Raw genomic sequence first — 21,321 nt, forward strand, 5'->3', positions numbered from 1 at the left:
TCTAGTAAGAATACAGTCGGCCGTAAAACTCAAAAAGCCCGCCCTTATATATGTGATTGGAAAGGTAATGGTTCTTTTCCTCCTCAGTTGTTACGTTTTAGACTTTCGGACCGTAACTTGAATATACCACATACACAATTACGAACGTTTTTATATGTAAGCTAAACGATTTCAACGTGGTTTCGATTGCCATCTTTGTCATTTACCTACCTTACACCACTACGCTAGGTCCTTCAACACTTGAAATGACCACTACGTAACAAGAACTGAATCAAGAACATAACAAGAACTGAATCATTTCTTAAACAGAGAAATTTTAAAAATCACGTCACCTAGGGTTTTTAAGTATCCCAGCGCTTTCCACAAAATATGGGTGGCTCTGAAAAGAGCCTTTCATTTACGGGATAGGGGCTGCTGGGTTAGTAAAGTTTCACTTGCCCTTGGCCTTGTGGTGGCTCTCGGTCTTCTTGGGCAGCAGCACGGCCTGGATGTTGGGCAGGACGCCGCCCTGCGCGATGGTGACTTTACCCAGCAGCTTGTTGAGCTCCTCGTCGTTGCGGATGGCCAGCTGCAGGTGGCGCGGGATGATGCGCGTCTTCTTGTTGTCGCGGGCCGCGTTGCCCGCCAGCTCCAGGATCTCGGCCGTCAGGTACTCCAGCACGGCCGCCAGGTACACCGGCGCGCCCGCCCCGACCCGCTCCGCGTAGTTGCCCTTGCGGAGCAGGCGGTGGACGCGGCCCACCGGGAACTGGAGCCCGGCGCGCGACGAGCGCGTCTTGGCCTTGGCGCGAGCCTTGCCGCCCTGCTTCCCGCGTCCCGACATAGCTCCTGGCACCTGAGAAAACGAGCTCACTGAGCGATTAAAGAAATGTCTTCAAAACAACCAAAAGACACCAGTTATAGTGCTGGATGGAAGTGTAAACCTCGCGTTTGGATTGGTTCAAGTCCCGTTGGCTGTCCAACCAATAAGGAAGGAGATGTGACGCACTCAAATTTACATATTTCCCGTCACTAATTCATTGTCAAATCAGATCTGGCTATTCTTGCATACCTTATTTGCATAGATGGCCTATAAAAGAAGACACTGTGTTTGTAGGCGGACATTTTAGGACTTTTTCTTGTCTCTTGCTAGATTTCTTCGTCATCGAGATGCCCGAGCCCGCCAAGTCCGCACCGGCCCCGAAGAAGGGCTCCAAGAAGGCGGTGACCAAGGCGCAGAAGAAGGACGGCAAGAAGCGCAAGCGCAGCCGCAAGGAGAGCTACTCGGTGTACGTGTACAAGGTGCTGAAGCAGGTGCACCCCGACACGGGCATCTCGTCCAAGGCCATGGGCATCATGAACTCGTTCGTCAACGACATCTTCGAGCGCATCGCGGGCGAGGCGTCGCGCCTGGCGCATTACAACAAGCGCTCGACCATCACGTCCAGGGAGATCCAGACGGCCGTGCGCCTGCTGCTGCCCGGGGAGCTGGCCAAGCACGCCGTGTCCGAGGGCACCAAGGCCGTCACCAAGTACACCAGCTCCAAGTAAACGTGCCAAGTAAGCGTCTCCTTCCCTAAACCCAAAGGCTCTTTTCAGAGCCACTCCATTCTCACCCAAGGACTTGTAACACAAGTATTCACATTTAGGCGTCATTTTGGCACTGAAATTGCTGGGAGACTATCGATTAAAGCAAACGGTCTCCACGTCCTTGGTGAAGCATGCCCTCGGTTTCGGAGTATATGCAGTTCCTATATTGTCCATGATAACCTTGCCCGAGGCACTCCTTTTCCACTTGGCTCTCCAGGGAATGGTAAGGAGGCTTGAAAGGAGTTAGGTGTTCTGGCTTTCTCCTCCTTCACTTCGTCTTGTGTCCTGCCTGGTACTAGCGATCAATCTCACCGCCCCCTCCACCCTTTATGAAATACACAGTCCCAGGTTTTTCACTCCTTCCTCCCCCCCCCCACCTCACCAACAAGCGTGAGTTCCACTTGGCATCTTTAAAAATTGTTCCACTCTGGGATGCATCAGTTTTGTCTTTGAAGTGTCTGAAAACCTGTATAGTTTTTAGTTAAACTATATTGAAAAAATCTAGTTCTCCATTTTCCTGAGTAAGGCGTTGCTCCAAGCCTCCGCTGATTTTAAAAAGGGTCTTGACTACATTTGAAAGCATTTGCTTATTGCACCTCCTCTTTCCATCAGGCACTTTGATAACCATATAAAATATGTGTTTATTCCAGAATACAGAAGTGATTGAATTTGAGGGCAGCAGCAGTCCTATGGGATATGGAGTTTCTTCTAGCCTTACCAAGCCTTTCTTTGTGGCTGACTCAAGACCCTTTAGGAAAGTGAACAAAGAATGCACCAAGAAAAGAGATGAGATATATAGCCTAGTGCTGGAGAGCAGATAATTTATGTAAAAGTACTTACCAAAGTGTTGAGAAATCTATCTGATGTGAAGTGTCTTTGAATTCTATCCAGACATCTTTGAAAGAAAACTGGTGGGAATGTTCTGCCATGTAAATGAATTTTGGTTCTCATGCTCACTGTGCCTCACTTTATAAAATAAGACTATTCTTAAATATTACTAAATAATAAAGTTCTAAAATAAACTATGGGTACTTTTGTGAAAAAAATGCACAAATGCAACAGTTTGTAATACAAATATACAATTTAGAGGGATTTACATTTGACACTTTTTTTTATGAACATTGAGTATAATTTTCCATTTCTCCCATACTTTATATATAATAAATGGAGGCATTTTGAAGTAGAATTATAATTAGAAGTAATACTACAATGAGTGGGGCAAATGTTACTCCATGAAATAAGAGTTGCTGCTTTTAAATCCAGACATTTTAAACACCAAGGAAAAAAAGGAAATATAAAATGCTGTTCTCGAAATTATAGATACTTCAGCATCATGGGAGCCTACACTATTTAGGAAGAATTTGCATGTATAATAATTCTACTATTTATACATTTATATTTACACATACATGTAGTTGTAATCTTAATGTCACTGAATACAGAATCACTAATTCCTAAATTATGTGGGTGTATTAATTTCTTATTGTTGGTCTGACAGATTATCACAGATTTAGTGGCTTAAATCAGTACAAATTTATAATTTCATAGTTCTGTAGATCAGCATTTGGGTATGGATTTCACTGAGCTAAAATCAAGGGGTCAGGAATTTGGCCTTTTCAGGGGTCTTTCAAAGAAAATTTGTTCGCTTGCCTTTTCCAGCTCCTGGAGGCTATCATCTTTCCTTGGCACAGGGCTGCCTTTCTCAATTTTCAATGCCAGTGACCTCTGGCCAAATCCTCGGGCTGTTACCTCTCTGGTTCTGTATTCAGTTGACCTCTTCCAATTTTAAGTATCCACGTGATTACATAGGGCTCACATGGATAATTCAGGATAATCTCCCTTTAAAAAAATCAGGTAATCAGGAATCTTAGTGCCATCTGCAACATTTATTGCCCTCTGTTATGGAACCTAACATATTCAGACCCTTATAAATTAGGAGTTAAATATAATCGGGATGGCAGTTTTCTGCCCAGCACAATGGGTCATAGTGTTTTTAGAATTTGATAGAAAAGGATATACTTTCTGCTCTACGAGGGGGAAGACATATGGACAAACTACCATAGGTACTTTCAGGGTGTTTATGGACTCCGGGAAAGGTCATATATACCTTGTTTAGATATTTATTTACTTCTGGGACTACATAAAGCAAAAATTGGCTATAACAATAAAAGCTCTCATATACGGCAATCTGGTATTTGAAAACCAATTAGACTGTTTTTCATTCTTTTACATTTCTCTCCTTGTTGCTTTTGTTTTGTTTCAAGATGCATATATTCTTTGTGTGTCATTTGTGTGTGTCGTGTGTGTGTGCGCATGCACATTTGTGTCGTGTAGGGAGTAGACAGTTTGTTATTCATGAAGGAAATTATACAAGAATAGAGTAATTTTCCTATTTGGGTTGAATCTGTACAAATTTCTTATATGTACATTCTTAGCATTTAATTCAAGTGGGAGGGATACCATTCATGGGAGTTTATAACTTTAAGTAGGTTTCTAATTACATGGAAAAAAGTTTAAGTTTCCCTTATTGTTATATATGTTTGCATATGCCAGGGCAGTGGTAGGTTACCAGAATAACATGAGGTTTTTTTTTTTTTTTGTTGTTGTTTGTTTTTTTTTTTTAGTTTAAAAAGAATTTTTGTTGACCAAGATAGAAAGAAGCTGATTTAAAATCCACTCTGGAGGAAAATAATTTTAAGGGAGAGGCACCAAAATATCTCTAAAAGGTATTTCTTTCCCACACTGCCAGCATCATTACTGCAATGTGGGATTTTGCCAATGGTCTCCCTGATCATTAAACAAGTCTTGGGAAAATTCTCATTACAATTAAATAAGCCCATCTTGTAGTCAGCGAGATTTGTTTTTCAATTTTCATGCATTGCCTTGATCCCATTAGTATTTGCAAATTGTATTGCCTTAAGCATAGAAGTCCATGAATCTGGAAATAAACGAGTTTCTTTTTAACCTAACATACCAGTAACAAAAACAGCACTGCAAATTTCTTAAGCCCTCTTGGCTTTTCATAGAACCAATGTGTAAAGGACACTACATGGAAGGAGCTTCAGTGAAACATCTCTGTACCACCGGAGCCAGGCGTGTAGTCAAAATGGGAAGTAGAGACAAGAGAAATCCATCCTGCCATTAACTGTATTCCTACCTTTCTCTTACAACCAGTGAAAAAGTATGTTTTGAACTGCTAGCACCACACAACCGCAAGCCTAACATTTTCAGCAAAGCAAAGCAAAACACCTTCAGCTGTTACATTAACTCTTAAAGCCATTACAACTTACGCCGAAAAGCTGGCTGGCTCTTAAGTGTCTTAGGGGACATATATGAAGACATTTTGTCAGGATTATTTGGAGGTCCAGCTCCCAAGGGAAACAGCAGGCGCACGGCCGTCTGGATCTCCCTGGACGTGATGGTCGAGCGCTTGTTGTAATGCGCCAGGCGCGACGCCTCGCCCGCGATGCGCTCGAAGATGTCGTTGACGAACGAGTTCATGATGCCCATGGCCTTGGACGAGATGCCCGTGTCGGGGTGCACCTGCTTCAGCAGGTAGATGTAGATAGATAGCTTATAGATGTAGATAGAATAGCTCTCCTTGCGGCTGCGCTTGCGCTTCTTGCCGTCCTTCTTCTGCGCCTTGGTCACCGCCTTCTTGGAGCCCTTCTTCGAGGCCGGCGCGGACTTGGCGGGCTCGGGCATGACGCAGAAGAACTATGCTTCGGAGATTACAGATATGTGCCCTCCTTACAACGCTCATAATATTTGTATGACTCCTATGGGAGTGAAGTTTTAAGAGTCAGACTGATTGAATAAATAAACTGCAAGTTAGTACGGAAATTACGTGTCTTTAATTCTGATTTGTAATTGGTGCAGACGTCAAAATTGTTTTAGCCAATGAAACCGCCTAATTTACAATTCGGCTTGCAAGTATAATTGTTTCTCATTTGCGGAAAGGACTCGTGCTTCCATTTCTTTTTCCCTTTGTAACCCAAGGGTTTAGAGATTGTTAAAATGTCGGGACGTGGGAAGCAGGGCGGCAAGGCTCGCGCCAAGGCCAAGACGCGCTCGTCGCGCGCCGGGCTCCAGTTCCCGGTGGGCCGCGTCCACCGCCTGCTCCGCAAGGGCAACTACTCGGAGCGGGTCGGGGCGGGCGCGCCGGTGTACCTGGCGGCCGTGCTGGAGTACCTGACGGCCGAGATCCTGGAGCTGGCGGGCAACGCGGCCCGCGACAACAAGAAGACGCGCATCATCCCGCGCCACCTGCAGCTGGCCATCCGCAACGACGAGGAGCTCAACAAGCTGCTGGGCCGCGTGACCATCGCGCAGGGCGGCGTCCTGCCCAACATCCAGGCCGTGCTGCTGCCCAAGAAGACCGAGAGCCACCACAAGGCCAAGGGGAAGTAAAGTGGTAAAATACAATCTTAATTCATCGAGGTGTTACTTTTAACCAAAGGCTCTTTTCAGAGCCACCCCCATACTCATTGAAAAGGGCTTGCATTTTTTTTAAAATTAATTGTAACTAGTTGAAAAACCCCTGCAGGGTAGTTCATCACCGGGGAGTAGATGTTTGTGCTTCCAACTACACAGAAAGATGAAACTAATCAGTTTAGAGTTACCATAAAAAAAGTTGTCACTGGCAAATTAAAATGATATAGAGAGGTTGTGCTACACATGCTTATATACTGCAGTCTCGGCATTGTAAGCCATCAGATAATGGGAAGCATAACGCTTGGTTTATGTTGAAAGTTTAGATTCAAATCCAGTGAGAAAACTATGCCTTCATTTTAATTTTTTATTAAGGATTTTATTTATTTATAAAATAAAATGATAGAGGCAGGGACAGGCAGAGGGAGAAGCAGGTTCTCTGCAGATCCCCAGACCCTCGGATCATGCCCTGAGCCAAAGGCCCATGCTCAAATACTGAGCTATGCAGGCGTCCCAAAACTATACCTTTATTGATACATTATTGAAAGCTGTTGTTTTGCACCTTGGTAGGCAAAAGCATCTGCAATTCAGACTTTAAAAAACAATAAACCAATAAGTAAACCAATAAACCCGACTTTACTGGGCTATGGCCATTCTGTTGTAATCTGGAATACAATGCTATATGCCCTGGAATCAGTTGTCCTTTAGACAGAGCTTCTTCTCTGGGTTCAACATGACTTTAAAAAGACAGACAATGATATCTGTACCATTTACCACTTTGGGTATCTTTTAACAACATTTTCACAAATTTTGCTTAGTGCAAGTATGTTTTATGAAATTATAGTAATAAGTATGAAATAACTCAGGGGTCATGGTACATTCAGCTGTATAAAATATATTTAAAAATCTGACTTTGGGGGATCCCAGGGTGGCTTGGTGGTTTGGCGCCTACCTTTGGCCCAGGTTGTGATCCTGGAGTCATGGGATCAAGTCCCACATCGCGCTCCAGGCATGGAGCCTGCTTTTCCCTCCTTCTGTGTCTCTGACTCTCTCTCTCTATCATGAATAATAATAAATAAATAAGTCTTTAAAAAAAAAATCTGACTTTGAGGGCAGCCCTGGTGGCTCAGTGATTTAGCGCAGCCTTTAGCCCAGGGCCTGATCCTGGAGACCCGGAATCCAGTCCCATGTCAGACTCCCCCCTGCGTCTCCCTCTGCCTCTCTATCTCTGTGTGTGTCTCATGAATAAATAAATAAAATCTTAAAAAAAATAAAAATAAAAAATCTGACTTTGAACAGAGGCATCAAGAAATAGACCTTAAATTAGCCTTCCTAAACTCGATTGAAGGTAAAAAATTACGTGGACAATCTCATCTAGAGGGTGTCTTTTCAAAATTATGTAAAGAAAGCCAGTTTGAGAGGCCATACTTTAAATTTTTATTCAGCTCACAAGAAGTATCATTGTAATAATTTGCATTAAATTCTGCTTTCAAAAGCCAGAGAACATTGTAAATAAACAGTTAAGGTAGATAATAGATCACTATAAATAAGGTAGAGATGAGAAAGTTGAAAACATAAGTAGTTAGGTTAATAGATTGGAGGAAGATGTTGATTTTTTTCTTTGATGACATTAATTTTTGGATTAAATGTACTGGAGGTCATGTGATTCAGGGAGTGAAGGTTACTAACCAATATTGGTTTGATTCCCTTGGAGCCTTAGGGAATTAAATGTCCAATCAGAGAGAGAGAGTGTGGTATGGTTTCCTCTTTCCTTCATGTAAGTGTTGAAGTGTTGTGGTTAATTTTAGGATGCCTTGCAGGAAGGCAACTGCTTGCTTGTCCATCAGGCCTTGCGCAAACAGCTGTCACCATGGAAGTGGATGGGCGGCAAGGCCCCGCGCAAGCAGCTGGCCACCAAGGCGGCCCGCAAGAGCGCGCCGGCCACGGGCGGCGTCAAGAAGCCGCACCGCTACCGGCCCGGCACGGTGGCCCTGCGCGAGATCCGGCGCTACCAGAAGTCCACGGAGCTGCTGATCCGCAAGCTGCCGTTCCAGCGCCTGGTGCGCGAGATCGCGCAGGACTTCAAGACCGACCTGCGCTTCCAGAGCTCGGCCGTCATGGCGCTGCAGGAGGCGTGCGAGGCCTACCTGGTGGGGCTCTTCGAGGACACCAACCTCTGCGCCATCCACGCCAAGCGCGTCACCATCATGCCCAAGGACATCCAGCTGGCGCGCCGCATACGCGGGGAGAGGGCGTAAATTCTTTTAAGCCGGTGATAGCAGCTAGCCTTAAGCTCAAAGGCTGTTTTTAGAGCCAAGGTCCATCTCTTTTTTAATGAAAGGTTGCTGTGTACTTGGTTGAATTGTGAAAGATGCTGGAGGAAGCAAGTGATACAATTCTTTCATAAGATTAGTTGTGTGGCTCTGAAAAGAGTCGTTAAAGCATTCTTCTGTAGCCTGAATTCTTACTTCTTGGCGGCCACCGAATTGGGTTTGGCTGCTTTGGCCTTGGCCGCCTTCTCCTTCTTTGGGCTCTTGGCCACCTTCTTGGTGAAGGCGGCTGTGGCGGGCTTCTTGGCCTTCTTAGGGTTCTTCTTGGATGTCTCAGCTGCCCGCTTAGACTTGGCCGCCTTCACTTTCTTGGGGCTCTTGGTCACCTTCTTGGTGACGGTCGCCGCGGCGGGCATCTTGGCCTTCTTCGGGGTCTTCTTGGCGCTTTTCTTGGGGGTGCCGGTCCCCCCTGCCTTCTTGGCCTTGGGCTTGGCCTCCCCAGAGGCCACCTTCTTGTTGAGCTTGAAGGAGCCTGAGGCGCCGGTGCCCTTGGTCTGCACCAGGGTCCCCTTGCTCACCAGGCTCTTGAGGCCCAGCTTGATGCGGCTGTTGTTCTTCTCCATGTCGTAGCCGGCGGCCGCCAGCGCCTTCTTGAGCGCGGCCAGGGACACGCCGCTGCGCTCCTTGGACGCGGCCACCGCCTTGGTGATGAGCTCGGACACCGGGGGCCCGGACGCCTTGCGCTTGGCTGCGCCTGCGGACTTGTGGGCCTTCTTCACCTGCGTTTTCTGGGCGGGGTTGGAGGGGGGAGGCACGGCAGGAGCTGTCTTGGACATGGTGGGTATGGGGACCTAAAGCTGAAAGGAGAAAATAATATTAATCGAGTCTAGGAGTTGAGCTCCTGGCCCAGTGTGCGTGCGTGTTTCCGTGTGCGCGTGTGTGCACGTGTGTGAGTATATATACAACAAAGACGCTGCGCGCTGATTGGCTTCGAGCTCAGTCCTCCAACATGACAGCAGCCTGGTGTCAGCTCTGTCCTGGAATTGTTTGTTACAGTTGGGGAAAGCAAAAATAACAAAAATTTCCTGGGGAGGAATCACGCTGATTACATTCTATAGTGAAGCAGGACCCCTTAAGCTTTGACATTTTCCGGTTTTCATCATCTGGGTTTCAGCTTTTTTCAAAAGTCCCTGACACTCTGAGAGATTCACAGGTTAGAGAGACAACTTCTTGATTTTCATTTAAAAGACAAATTCTTCGCTTTGTGCTTTTGATAACTTGCTCTCTAGAGTTATTCTATACATTCTTGGCTTCTCATACGTTCAACAGCTGCTTAGTAAGGGTTCAAAGGAACTATCAATGTAGCCAGCTCCAATGAACACCAGTGGGTTCTGAGTAGTCCAACTATGTCTCTCCTTAGAGAGAGTTGATCCTTATATCAATACACAGGATGCAGGTTTCAGCAACCATATTCCTATTTAATATGGTAAATTATTGTGAAAATTATGGGGTTTTGGTCCCTTTAAAGGGTGGTGAGCAAAAGAACCCAGTCAAAAAAATGATCTATCTCTAGGAAGGAGAGAGAAAAACCTAAACAGAGTACTAAATAAGCATTAACAAATTTATACTCCTGTAATTCAGCTTCTCCCTGGAGGAGAAGCCAAATCCCCACAAAGTCAACTAGAACTCCACAAACGGATTAGTGCTGAATTCAATCTTTCAGTGCTTATTATTTTTAAGGAGTTCTGGAAAGGAAGTTGTAGGAAACTAGGATGCTCTGTTAGGCTCATTATTCCAAGGAGTGATTAGTGAGTGAAGGAGCAGAGAAACATCCACAATAATATAATCATTTTGGGAGTGCTTATTTGCGGATAGTAAACGCTTTACATGGGTTTTCCCTTTGAAAATTCAATGCTAAAAAAAAAAAAAAAAAAAAAAAAAAAAAAAAAAAAAAGGGATCCCTGGGTGGCGCAGCGGTTTGGCGCTTGCCTTTGGCCCAGGGCGCGACCTGGAGACCAGGGATCGAATCCCACGTCGGGCTCCCGGTGCATGGAGCCTGCTTGTGTCTCTGCCTCTCTCTCTCTCACTGTGTGACTATCATAAATAAATAAAAATTAAAAAAAAAAAGAAAATTCAAAGCTCCATGACTTAGACTTTCTTATACATTTGGAAAGGAAAAGAAGCGAGTATAGCCCGCCCGAGGTCCTGTAGGTAGCACGGCGGCAGGCTGTGTCCAGAGCCGCGTTCTAGGTTATGCCAAAGGCCGGAGCACCAGAACGTGGAGGCGGACACCGCGCTACCTCTAAGCTGTGCGTAACTAAGTATACACTGAAGTCGCAGAGCGGAGACTCACAGCAGAACCAGGCTCTCCTCACTTTGGCATACACGCGTTTACAAATGGTCAGCGCAGGCTTCAGTGTGGAACCTGACTTGACTTTGAAATGTTTAAGGCGACTCTGTCTGTTCCCTCCGCAGGGAGCGGACAGCCTGCATGCCAGCCAGCCAGCCCTCCGTAGGGACCGGACACCCATCGATCGATAACACGAACAGAATCTTAGCAATACAGATAGGATTAGCTTCAAATTTTATTGAAAACCTCTCCGAGGGACGACAGCGAGGAGGATCTACATATTTTGCCCTTGATTGGGAAATGTGAAGGACGAGGTCTTTGTGGAAAGCGTATGCATTGGTGCCCGGCATAGCGGGTGCCCGCATAGCGGCTGCAAGTGCTGCAAGGCCATTGCACGGATCAGAAACTCGAGAGGATTTACGGAATCCCCTTCCCCCGGCACAGACTCCTGCTTGGGGCGCCCGGCCTTCCGGGTCTGCACAGTCTGAGCAAAGGCTAGAAGGGCGATGGGCGGGAACGGAGTGTGGATCCGCCCCTGCGCTTGCGGTTTTCAAACAGGTCCGTCACATTGTTATAAAAATGCGGCGTGGCGGGCGCTGGTAGTGTCGTGCAGGCTCCAGAGGTTCTGGTCTCGTCATGTCTGGTCGCGGCAAGGGCGGGAAGGGGCTGGGCAAGGGCGGCGCCAAGCGCCACCGCAAGGTGCTGCGCGACAACATCCAGGGCATCACCAAACCCGCCATCCGGCGGCTGGCCCGGCGCGGCGGCGTCAAGCGCATCTCGGGCCTCATCTACGAGGAGACCCGCGGGGTGCTCAAGGTGTTCCTGGAGAACGTGATCCGGGACGCCGTCACCTACACGGAGCACGCCAAGCGCAAGACGGTCACGGCCATGGACGTGGTCTACGCGCTCAAGCGCCAGGGCCGCACCCTCTACGGCTTCGGCGGCTGAGTTCTGACCTCAACACCAGGAAATCCCAGTTTGCAACCAAAGGCCCTTTTCAGGGCCACCTATCTAGTCTACAGAAAGAGGTGCTCACTTTGTACTGTCGCTGTGAATTTCTTACTTCGGCAGATTACACCTAGTTGGGTCTCTCCATGTGCCCAGGCTACTGCTCCCGTTCTAAATTTGACCCCTTAATGCCTGTCAGTCGTGAGGCATCCTGGGGGGGCGGGGGCGAGGGGGAAGGACCTGTCCGCCTCGCTTCCACTGAATTCCATCCAGAGGTTCTGATCTTCCTCCAAGACCACCTAATGTACACGTGCTATAGGTCCACTTAAAAGGTGCTTTAATCAAGTGCCTTAGTTTATTATAGGACATAATCTTAGACTTCCGAGGTCCCTTCAGTTAACAGGTGATGGTTCTATGGTCTGCATGCAACCTGTCCTGACTGTGCGAGCCCAGGTTTTTAGGGTTTAAATCCCACCTTGCCTAGTAGTATCAGCAGACTAGGGAAAAATTGCGTTGGTTTTCTAGTGAGTTCCCGCTTGCTTTCTTGTTCTTAGGTTCTTTAAGCATGCCACAGACTGCCACCTTACCCCTGTATCCTTGGTGTGATCCCAGTGTGTTTGGTTTTGTGGAGAGTCTTAGAGGTTCCTTGCTGTGTAGCCTGGCTCCCCCCCCCCCCCCCATTAAGGTTGTTCACTTGAACAGAATAAACTACATAGCTGGGCTTGTAGCCTTAGGCAACATGTCCCCGCTTCCCTGGAACACAGGTAAGAATGTGGCTAAGAGCTCCGAAAGTCAGAAGTCACTCCCAGGTCTGGGCTAAGTCACTCCCAGGTCTGGGCTTTCCCCTTTCCCACCAGGTAAGAAGGTGATCCAGCAGTCCCTTGGCAGGGACATCAGGTCCCAGGGGATAGCAGAGCAATGACTTGAAGGGAAAAGATCCTGGATTTATCAGGAGGAGCAGAGTTGCCCTTCAGAGGTGAACTGATCACTGTGGATCTGTCCTGTGTGACATGAATAACTCCTTAAAGTTAAAGCTTGAAAGTACAAACTGAATCTCACATGATCTGGGAGTAAATACAAGCAGTGAGGAACTTATTTTCACCCTGATTCAGGAAGAAGTCATGAATTTTTCCTAAGGCCCACTGAAATGTCTTCCATTCACCCATCTGGGTAAATAACACTAACAAGGCCTCAGTATGTAGTAGTCTACATGTTTGAGCAAATCATAGGTTAAGTTTACAAGTTCCCAATATCATCTCAGGTATATATAAAATCTATGAAACTGGAAGCCTTGTACAGAGAGAGATTTGTGCTTGTGTTGTCTTTGGTTGAGTCACTTAACCTCTGTGTCTCTGTTGCCCCATCTGTAAAATGGGGAAAACAGTAGTATCGACCTTATAGGTTTGGGGTGAATAAAACCAAACCATTTTGTCCAGTGCATGGTGCACGGTAAGTGCTCTATGTTTTCTCTTTGATTATTATTGCTATTACTATTATCATTATTGCTCATGAAATTAGGCCCAGAGAAAAAGAGGGGACCTATAAATTATGAATACATGCTCTTAAAGTCCTGACCTGTCTCTTTCTGTCTTTGTGGTCTGCAGCAAATCACTAACCACTCTCCATCATAGGTAACGTGAGGGTAAGTTAATACTTCTGTGACACTGAGCAGGATAGTGGAGGATGATTAACATGACCATATTTGACTTTACATGTTTTCCTGAGAAGTTGTGAGTGAAATGATGAACGATTTGTGGATGCAACCATAAAAACTCAATTCCAGTTTATCTGAGCAATGTAAAAAACTTCTGAAGGAGATGTTCTCCTACCACCCTGACAAATTTGCTGAGCAGGCAGGACTTTCTGTTCTGTCCTGTTTTCTAGTTTCTAGGAAAGCAAATCTAACTGATCCAGCTGGAGAGGTGCCAGCATCAGTCATCCATGATCCACCCAAGACAGAGAGGAACAACATAGTGCGGACACTTAAAGCCTAGGTAAGAGGGAATACTCCTGAAGCTGTCCCCCCCAAATCTGGGTAACTCTTTGCTACCTATAATCCGAATTTCCAGTGAGATCCATTTATCATATGCAAAGGTCATTTTCCTCATCTCATACACATCACCATAGGTTGGCCATGTCCTCTTTCCTGACATAGTCTTTTCTTGACTTTTGTGAGTCTATTCTCCTCATTCTCTTCCTCGGCATTTAGAATCTTTGGCTCCCTTCTTTTTCTCTGAACTTTGAGTCATTCCTTATTCTTTCTCCATGGGTAAATACCAGTGTTAATGTGTGCCAAGCACAGTAAAATTGCCACTCCAAATATTTAAACATTTCTTTGTACAGTCCCAAAGTTGCCTCTGAATATCAGGCTCATATCTACAGCTACTTACTTGACCCTCCAATGGAATGTTGATGGGGATTTAAAAATGGTCCTGTCCCAGTTTCTGAAACCTCAGCCTGTCCCATGGTTGGTGATCATTCATCCAAGAACTTCAGCCTCATCGTAGGCTGTGGGCAAGCGCACAACCTGGAGGTGTACCATCTGGTTCCAACTCCATCCCCACACCTGGCTCATCCCTAGTCAACTAGACAGAGAGAATGGTTGTATGTGGATACTGTGGATGTCGAGAAGGATGATGTGAGCTGCCCTTTAAGGAGAGAGTCTGGCACAGTGTCTTCAACACCTGGAAAGTGCTCCATCAATGTCATGCACACTTTTCTTTACCCATGAAACTGTGTTCATCAATGAATTCTTGGGACTTTCTCGTCCATAGCACCTGTAATAATTTCACCAGGGTTATTGCAATAACTCTTCCATTCTTTCTTCTGCTTGTTTCTACCTCTAAACCCACAAGTACCATTTTCCACACAGCACCCTGAGTGCTTTCAAATTCTAATAGTTTCTCTTGACACAATAATTATCTGGGTGCCTTCTTTGGCCCAAAAAGCCCAACATTTTCAGGCACCCATTTAGCCCTCGGCCTTATGTCCTAACACCTGACCTTTGCTTACAAGTCTCCCAGCCTCTGAGCCACCCTGGATCCCTTCCACCCCTGAGCACAAAGTCATCCCTGCCCTAGGACTTTATTGTACCAACAGTCCCTTGCCCTGGACTACCCCCTAGGTCATTGGTTTCCTCATTAGAAGCATCATCTCATCAGTATCAGGGCACCTGTTTTATTTCAAATGATTTCATAGCGGTGAGAACTGCTATTTGAAACGATTGAGCTGAGGCATCAGTGTGATGATCTCTCCTCTCCCACCGGGATCTCAGGCCCAGAGAGGGGTCTCTTGTCCAACACTTCCTGCTGTAGCTTAATACCTCACACAGAGGAAATCAATATCTGACCAAATAAAGGAATTGCTTCAACTCTCCTCTGATTTTTCTTTCCTCATTTTTAAACAAGATTTTATTTGAGAGAGATCGAGAGCACAAGAGTGGGGTGGGTGTAGAGGGAGAAGCAGATTCCCCTCAGAGCAGGGAGCCCAAATGTGGGGCTTGAACACAGGTCCCTGGGATCATAACCTGAGGTAAAGGCAGATGCTGAACTGACAGAGCCACCCAGGCAATCCTGATTTTCCTTTCCTCATATGTCATAAGCTCAACTTTACCATCAGAACCCCCCCCCCCCCCAGGAAGGGCTTTTGTTTGGCTTGTTCTCCATGTATCAGATGTTCTCAAAGCAGAGTAGCTACAAGCAACATTTGTATCTGTGGAAACTTGTTAGGAAGCCAAGTTCCCAGATTTTGCCCAGAGCCAAGGAACAGAATCTCTGGGAGTGGGGCCAGTAATCTGTCCTCCAGCAAGCCTCCAGGTGATTTTGATGCACTCATAAGGTTAGAAGCCCTGCTCTGAATCCTCAGGACATAATTAAGTGCTTGGCACCTGGGTAGGAATGACCAAATGGATGCTCTTTCTTTCTGCCTAGAAGGCTTTGTATCAGGCAGTGCCATGACCCCCCCCCCCCCTTCTCTAACGTTTTTCAGTGTTGTCTGGGTCTCCCCTTGCTGGTTGTCCTGTGCTCCAGGAAGGCAGAGTTTCTCACTAGTCTCAGGGATCAGGTCCTGATTCAACCGCAGTAGTCCTGAGGGTCCCAGCCACTTAGTAATGATTAGTCTGGGGCTGGGAATACAGCCAGTCCTTTGTGGCTGGCTGTGAGAGACTTTATTAGTGTGGCTCAGCTTCTCCAATAGCGTTTTGATTGAGCAGAAAGGTGAGTTGTTGATTAAAAAACTGTGCGTGTGTGTGTTTGTTAGGGATGCAGTGGAATTAAGGACATTTCAGGCAGAGAACATTTTAAAATCCTGGAGGCTGGAGACGTCACAGGGAATTCCTGACAGTGAAAAAAAGCAAACCAAGAAAAAAAAGAATACTGATAATAATAATAATAAAAAAAATAGGGAAATAGCAAGAGGGAAAGAATCCTCTGAGGTTTGGTTTGAGTTTTAGGTGAGGGGCAGGCTATGGGCTCGATTTCTGATTTTGTGCAGTAGGGGAGGGGTCCCTGAAAGGCCCTGAGAGGAATAATACATGAGCAGGTGCTTTATTCCAGAACTGGGCTCCCTCTGGTATGGAAAGTAGATTCTCCACGCACAGGAGAGTTTTGGTATTATCTCAGACTGGAACAAGAGGATCAGAATTTGAAGTGCAGTTTTAATGTGGCAACCTGAAAATACTTGTTTCCTTGTGATTGTTTGCCTTTTTGGGAGAATAAGGGATAGAGGAGGACAGAGTTAGCTATTCCTGGGTGCATTAGGTCTTTCCGTTTACAGGTGAGGTGTTCTGGACCCAGTCTTTCTCACCTAACTTCGAAAAGGAAGCCTCCACATGGCAGCGTGCGGAGAAATGAGGCAAGGAGACAGATTCTACTTTTAACTGTCGGGGTGTAGGCTCTTGGGCATCAGGTGCTCACAAACCACAAACCTTCCAGACCTTGGTGTCCAGCATCACAATGTTAAAACGCACGTCCTGCTCTTCTCCGCTCTCTGAGCCCGGGTGTCGGGTCTTCTCTCCGGGATCACTGAGCTGGGGGGCCGGGGCTGGAGACAGGACAGGTGGACGGCTCGGAGGGGACTCGCCCGTGACAGAGAAGGTTGGACTCGGGGTGCTGAGCCAGCCTTCTTCTCCTCCTGTGGCTGCGCTAGGGAGGAGACGGAGGCGGCTGAAGGCCCAGAAAGGTCTTCGCAGGTCATGTGGGAGTCAGGGAGGAGAGCGGGAGAGAAACGCAGTCTTCCCCATAACCCCTAAGCATCAAATGTAACGAACGCCTTTTCAGAGCAGCTGAGGAAGGAAAGGGTACAGCCACGCCTGCTAACTCTACGGACCTGTGTCCTCACTGGAGCGTTCAGCCGCCCAACACACTTACAGACCCGCAGCAGGTGTCCAGCCAGGTCCCTGATAGCCCGGAGCAGGCGAGTGGGGCAGAGGGAGGCGGGGGTGGGAGGGGGGAGGCGGGGAGGAATCCGAGCCACACAAAGAACCCGGGGTCGCGAGTCCTGTGGCACCAAAGAGGAAACTTCGCCTGTAGAAGGCGCGCTCTTCAAAGGTCCCTGTGGCCGTCCCCACCCTGTGGGGGGACACTGAACCGAAGGAGGGAGCCCGGTGCCTCCAGGTCAGTCCTCGGAGCTTAGAGACCCCCCCAGCACTGCCCGCGCCCGAACACCTGTCAGGAAGGCGATCCGGGGCTCCAAGGGCGAGGGCTGCGAGTGGGGACCATTCCAGTGCGCGTTCGTTCACACTGCTGGGGACGCGTGTACACACCACGGCTGTCAAGAGTCACGGGCAGGGAGCCCGCCACCCGACACCGGCTATGGGCGGTGGCGTCCCGGAGGTCCCTGCTAACCTGACCAAACGCCAAGCTACGAGTACAGCGAGTGCCAGTTGCGCAGCTCTGCTGGTGAAACCGTGTGGCTCTGAAAAGAGCCTTTGGGTTGGATGGTGCCTCGGAGAACGCTCACTTGGAGCTGGTGTACTTGGTGACGGCCTTGGTGCCCTCGGACACGGCGTGCTTGGCCAGCTCCCCGGGCAGCAGCAGGCGCACGGCCGTCTGGATCTCCCTGGACGTGATGGTCGAGCGCTTGTTGTAATGCGCCAGGCGCGACGCCTCGCCCGCGATGCGCTCGAAGATGTCGTTGACGAACGAGTTCATGATGCCCATGGCCTTGGACGAGATGCCCGTGTCGGGGTGCACCTGCTTCAGCACCTTGTACACGTACACCGAGTAGCTCTCCTTGCGGCTGCGCTTGCGCTTCTTGCCGTCCTTCTTCTGCGCCTTGGTCACCGCCTTCTTGGAGCCCTTCTTCGGGGCCGGCGCGGACTTGGCGGGCTCGGGCATACCGACTCGGCTTTCTCCTGAGAAGAGAAAATGGAGTCCGCCTCGGGATCCTGTGTATTTATAGCCAACCTTATGCAAATGAAGGATAGGCTTTGCCCCCGCTGATTCGTCGGCTTGTGGTACGGCCTGCCGTCTAGTGATTGGCTGGAGTTCTGCTCTCCCATTGGTCAGATCTTGATGCAGCGGGTCAGCCTGGCTGCTTTAGTTCAAGGTGTTTTATTATCGTAAGATCTGATTATTAATAGGAATGCCGATTAACTTATGGATTAATATTCAATATTAGAAATCACACTCTTGTATTTTCGAATGCCAGGTAGGCAATCTAGTGTATAACATATTCAGATTTTTTATAGTGTAGTTGTTCAGGAGAGGCCACTGCCCTGCAGTTGTGAGTCTTTGGAGTGTGGGTTATTTTGAGTTGAAGGCACTTGAGGCCCCGCATACTTGAGATATTTTTCTTCTTCTCTTAACGATAGAGGAGACTCTAAATTGGATAAAGGGTACCTTTCTCGAATAAGTATTATTAACAGAGATAAATTTTATATCAGTGACACACACCTATGGTAGGTCAAACATCTATCAAACATCTGCTCTAGGAAGTGCGTTGGGTCCTCTCAAACTCCTTCGGCGAAGTGGACTCCATTTTCTCTTCTCTCAGGAGAAAGCCGGGTCGATGTGCCCGAGGCAGCCAAGTCCGCGCCGGCCCCGAAGAAGGGCTCCAATATATATATGTATCTCACGTGCTGTATAGTATATGTGTGTATGGTGTATATATATATATATATACTAGTTTCCTTAGTTTACTGTGAGATATATATATACATATAAATATATATCTATATATACTGTACATATACTATATATATCTGCTTCATTTTCCCTGTTTTTGGAATATCCGTGTCTTTGTGAATTCCCCATATGTACAGTGTATGGTTGGTTTTCTCTTTTTAAGTCTGTTCATACCAATTTGAGTCTAGCCTCAGGGAGCTTTGAAGGGACAGGATTATTTGCTCCCCTAGAGCTGTCCCAAATGCCAGGATACTTTAACTCCTTGGATACTTCTTGCCCCAGACTCTGCTGCAGCTTAGAAACTTAGGAGATCTGCCACATTGCTGGCATCAGGTAAGATTTATCATGTCTGCCTCTTTTAGTCTCTGTGGAGTGCAAGGGTAGTGATGGGGCAAGAATGGTAAGAATTCTTTTTCTCTCTTTCTACGTTTAGATTAGGAACAGAGAATATTTGTGGAACTAGTGTCTTGGACTAAATGACTCTGCTTAATTTGACAGAGTACTCTTTGGTAACTAACTGATCCTTTTCCTCCCAGAGATGGTCTTTGCTTTTTTTTTTTTTTTTTTTTTTTTTTGTCTGTGTCTTTTATGCTGTTTGTGGTCTCTTGCTAAGGGACTTCTTGGGAGCCAAGGGTATGGATTGACCACTCTAAAGCTATTTGAATGCTGACTAGCGCAAGAAGAAGACACTCATGATAGGATAAGTTGGTCTGGAAAGGGTTATGTTGACACTAGGTCACCCCCAAACTCAAGTAAACTTTGTGAAGTAAGTACACTGGAAAAGAACATGGAGTCCCAACTCCACAGCACATACTTCCCAGGTATTAGTGTGGCTCCAGGAGACCGAAGGCTTTGATCTGTTACTATTTTCCTTTTGTCTTGTTCTATGTCCTAAGAGCTTGGCTTTTGCCCAGCGCGAAAATTCTCTTTTGGTCTCCCCTGTCACCATCGGGAGGGTGCACTTACCAGGGTGCACCTTGGTGGGCAATCGAATCCACTGGGGATCAGAATTTCTCTGTTCAGCTGTGTCATGAGAGGTTCCAGTTCATAGGCATCTTTGTCATCTCAGCATTCCTTCCTCGTTAGTGCTGGAAAGTCTCTTTCCAGAAGCGCCTACCTGATACCATGAATTAGTGGATCTGAGACTGGAGATGTATCACATTGTCATGAGAGACCAGGCACATCTTATTCATTATACCATCCTTACTGCCTGCGCAATGAAGGTCTTTGCTGTCTTAGACTAATTTCATAAGTACACTTTTGGATCAGGGGGGCTGCATCGTCTGCATCCTCTCTAGACACCTATTGTGTCTTTGGTTAAGCCATTAGAAAGCTCATTGGTTTAAGTGACTATTAACAGGGGACGCCTGGGTGGCTCAGCGGTTGAGCATCTGCCTTTGGCTCTGGGCCTGATCCCAGGGTCTGGGATCGAGTCCCACATCAGGCTCCCTGAGAGGAGCCTGCTTCTCCCCCTGCCTATGTCTCTGCTTCTCTCTCTGTGTCTTTCATGAAGAAATAAATAAAGTCTTAAAAAAAAAGCAAGAGAAGTCACTATTAATAGATCCTACGCATCAGTGGCCACACAATGTATCATTCATTTATTTTTACAATGGATCCTTTAAATTGACTGTATTAAAATATATATATTAAGGAGCCCTCAATTGTCTTATAGTGGCTCACCTTAGGGACTCCATTGACAAGATAAAAGACCAGAAATCAGACGCAAGACAAAAAGAAATGTCCACAGGCAATGTAAATTCTCCTTCTTAAAGTTTGGCTGCAAGTGCCTGTTTTAATTCCCCTTTCCTACCAGATTTACGGAGATCACTCTGGCTTAATCTCTAGGTTCAAAATATACATGTTGCTCAGGTAAATGCTGAAAGCCAGAAAATGAGTTTCACAAAAGCAGCAGGAGATTAGCAATAAAGGTTGCTTTGGTCCTACCTGCCTTAGCTCTGTAATCAAGTTCTGCAAGCCTCAAGGCATGCCTATACAATCAATGCCCTTTGCAGGAGTATGCTAGATTGACTGCCCTCCTGTCTCCACCCAGCCCCACAACTACACAACAGCAAAATCCCGTTCCCCTGGATCACAGCAGAGCTTTTCAATTATAAAGCCCCTTTACTTCTACTCTGAAAAGATTCTACCACATTTTGGGAGTGATTTGAAAGATTACTTGACTGTATTCACAACTTTGGCTTCTGAGGAAATATAAAACCAAAATATCCCTTAGGCCCTCCCAGAAATGATTTACAAAAGGCTAATATTCAGGGGCTAATAGAAGCCCAGTTTAAATTGTGTATCCAGAAAAACAAGGCTGTTGTTTAAATGCTTTAGATAGACTTTACAAAGGCATACATTTTGGGCTCCTAATTCGGTTAACATTCTCTGTAATATGAAGAAGTAAATTCATTTAAAAAGATGGGCCAATCCTTCGATATAATCCAGTCTTTTGGGAATTAGGAATAACTCTCCTTATTTTACAAATCTCTACAGAATCTCTACAACTCTAGAAACAAGTTAAAGCCCACCTGTCTTTACGAATCTCCAAACCTTGCATATTCCTTTCAAAATGTTTGTGGATATATTTTAAAAATCAGCATATTGGAACAAAATTGTTCTGTACTTT

The 21,321-nt window shown here is 46.6% G+C and overlaps 7 protein-coding genes across 7 annotated transcripts; 3 read left to right on the plus strand and 4 right to left on the minus strand.

The window, feature by feature from the left end:
- Positions 1-209: 209 nt before the first annotated feature.
- Positions 210-938, minus strand: LOC129507599 (histone H2A type 1). The gene has a single exon (XM_055322112.1). It carries the CDS (start codon positions 821-823, stop codon positions 431-433), a length of 393 nt encoding a protein of 130 aa, XP_055178087.1. The 5' UTR covers positions 824-938; the 3' UTR covers positions 210-430.
- Positions 939-1,102: 164 nt separating this feature from the next.
- Positions 1,103-2,591, plus strand: LOC129507607 (histone H2B type 1-C/E/F/G/I). Its single transcript, XM_055322119.1, has 2 exons — positions 1,103-1,539; positions 2,220-2,591. The coding sequence occupies exon 1, from the start codon at positions 1,150-1,152 to the stop codon at positions 1,528-1,530; it is 381 nt and encodes a 126-aa protein (XP_055178094.1). The 5' UTR covers positions 1,103-1,149; the 3' UTR covers positions 1,531-1,539; positions 2,220-2,591.
- A 78-nt stretch (positions 2,592-2,669) lies between these two features.
- On the minus strand, positions 2,670-5,499 carry LOC129507590 (histone H2B type 1-J-like). The gene has a single exon (XM_055322102.1). The coding sequence runs from the start codon at positions 5,272-5,274 to the stop codon at positions 4,849-4,851; it is 426 nt and encodes a 141-aa protein (XP_055178077.1). The 5' UTR covers positions 5,275-5,499; the 3' UTR covers positions 2,670-4,848.
- Positions 5,500-5,586: 87 nt separating this feature from the next.
- Positions 5,587-6,063, plus strand: LOC129507601 (histone H2A type 1-B). Its single transcript, XM_055322114.1, has one exon. It carries the CDS (start codon positions 5,587-5,589, stop codon positions 5,977-5,979), a length of 393 nt encoding a protein of 130 aa, XP_055178089.1. The 3' UTR covers positions 5,980-6,063.
- Positions 6,064-7,137: 1,074 nt separating this feature from the next.
- Positions 7,138-12,209, plus strand: LOC129507627 (uncharacterized). The gene is made up of 2 exons (XM_055322149.1): positions 7,138-8,178; positions 11,243-12,209. Exons 1-2 carry the CDS (start codon positions 7,881-7,883, stop codon positions 11,566-11,568), a joined length of 624 nt encoding a protein of 207 aa, XP_055178124.1. The 5' UTR covers positions 7,138-7,880; the 3' UTR covers positions 11,569-12,209.
- On the minus strand, positions 8,268-10,171 carry LOC129507584 (histone H1.4-like). The gene has a single exon (XM_055322093.1). It carries the CDS (start codon positions 9,104-9,106, stop codon positions 8,465-8,467), a length of 642 nt encoding a protein of 213 aa, XP_055178068.1. The 5' UTR covers positions 9,107-10,171; the 3' UTR covers positions 8,268-8,464.
- A 4,306-nt stretch (positions 12,210-16,515) lies between the features above and the next one.
- LOC129507587 (histone H2B type 1-C/E/F/G/I-like) lies at positions 16,516-17,906 on the minus strand. The gene is made up of 2 exons (XM_055322097.1): positions 17,527-17,906; positions 16,516-16,704 (listed from the first exon to the last, which is right to left on the minus strand). Exons 1-2 carry the CDS (start codon positions 17,901-17,903, stop codon positions 16,587-16,589), a joined length of 495 nt encoding a protein of 164 aa, XP_055178072.1. The 5' UTR covers positions 17,904-17,906; the 3' UTR covers positions 16,516-16,586.
- Positions 17,907-21,321: the final 3,415 nt, after the last annotated feature.

This window comes from Nyctereutes procyonoides, unplaced genomic scaffold (assembly GCF_905146905.1).
Source record: "Nyctereutes procyonoides isolate TBG_1078 unplaced genomic scaffold, NYPRO_anot_genome, whole genome shotgun sequence".
Lineage (NCBI taxonomy): Eukaryota > Metazoa > Chordata > Mammalia > Carnivora > Canidae > Nyctereutes > Nyctereutes procyonoides.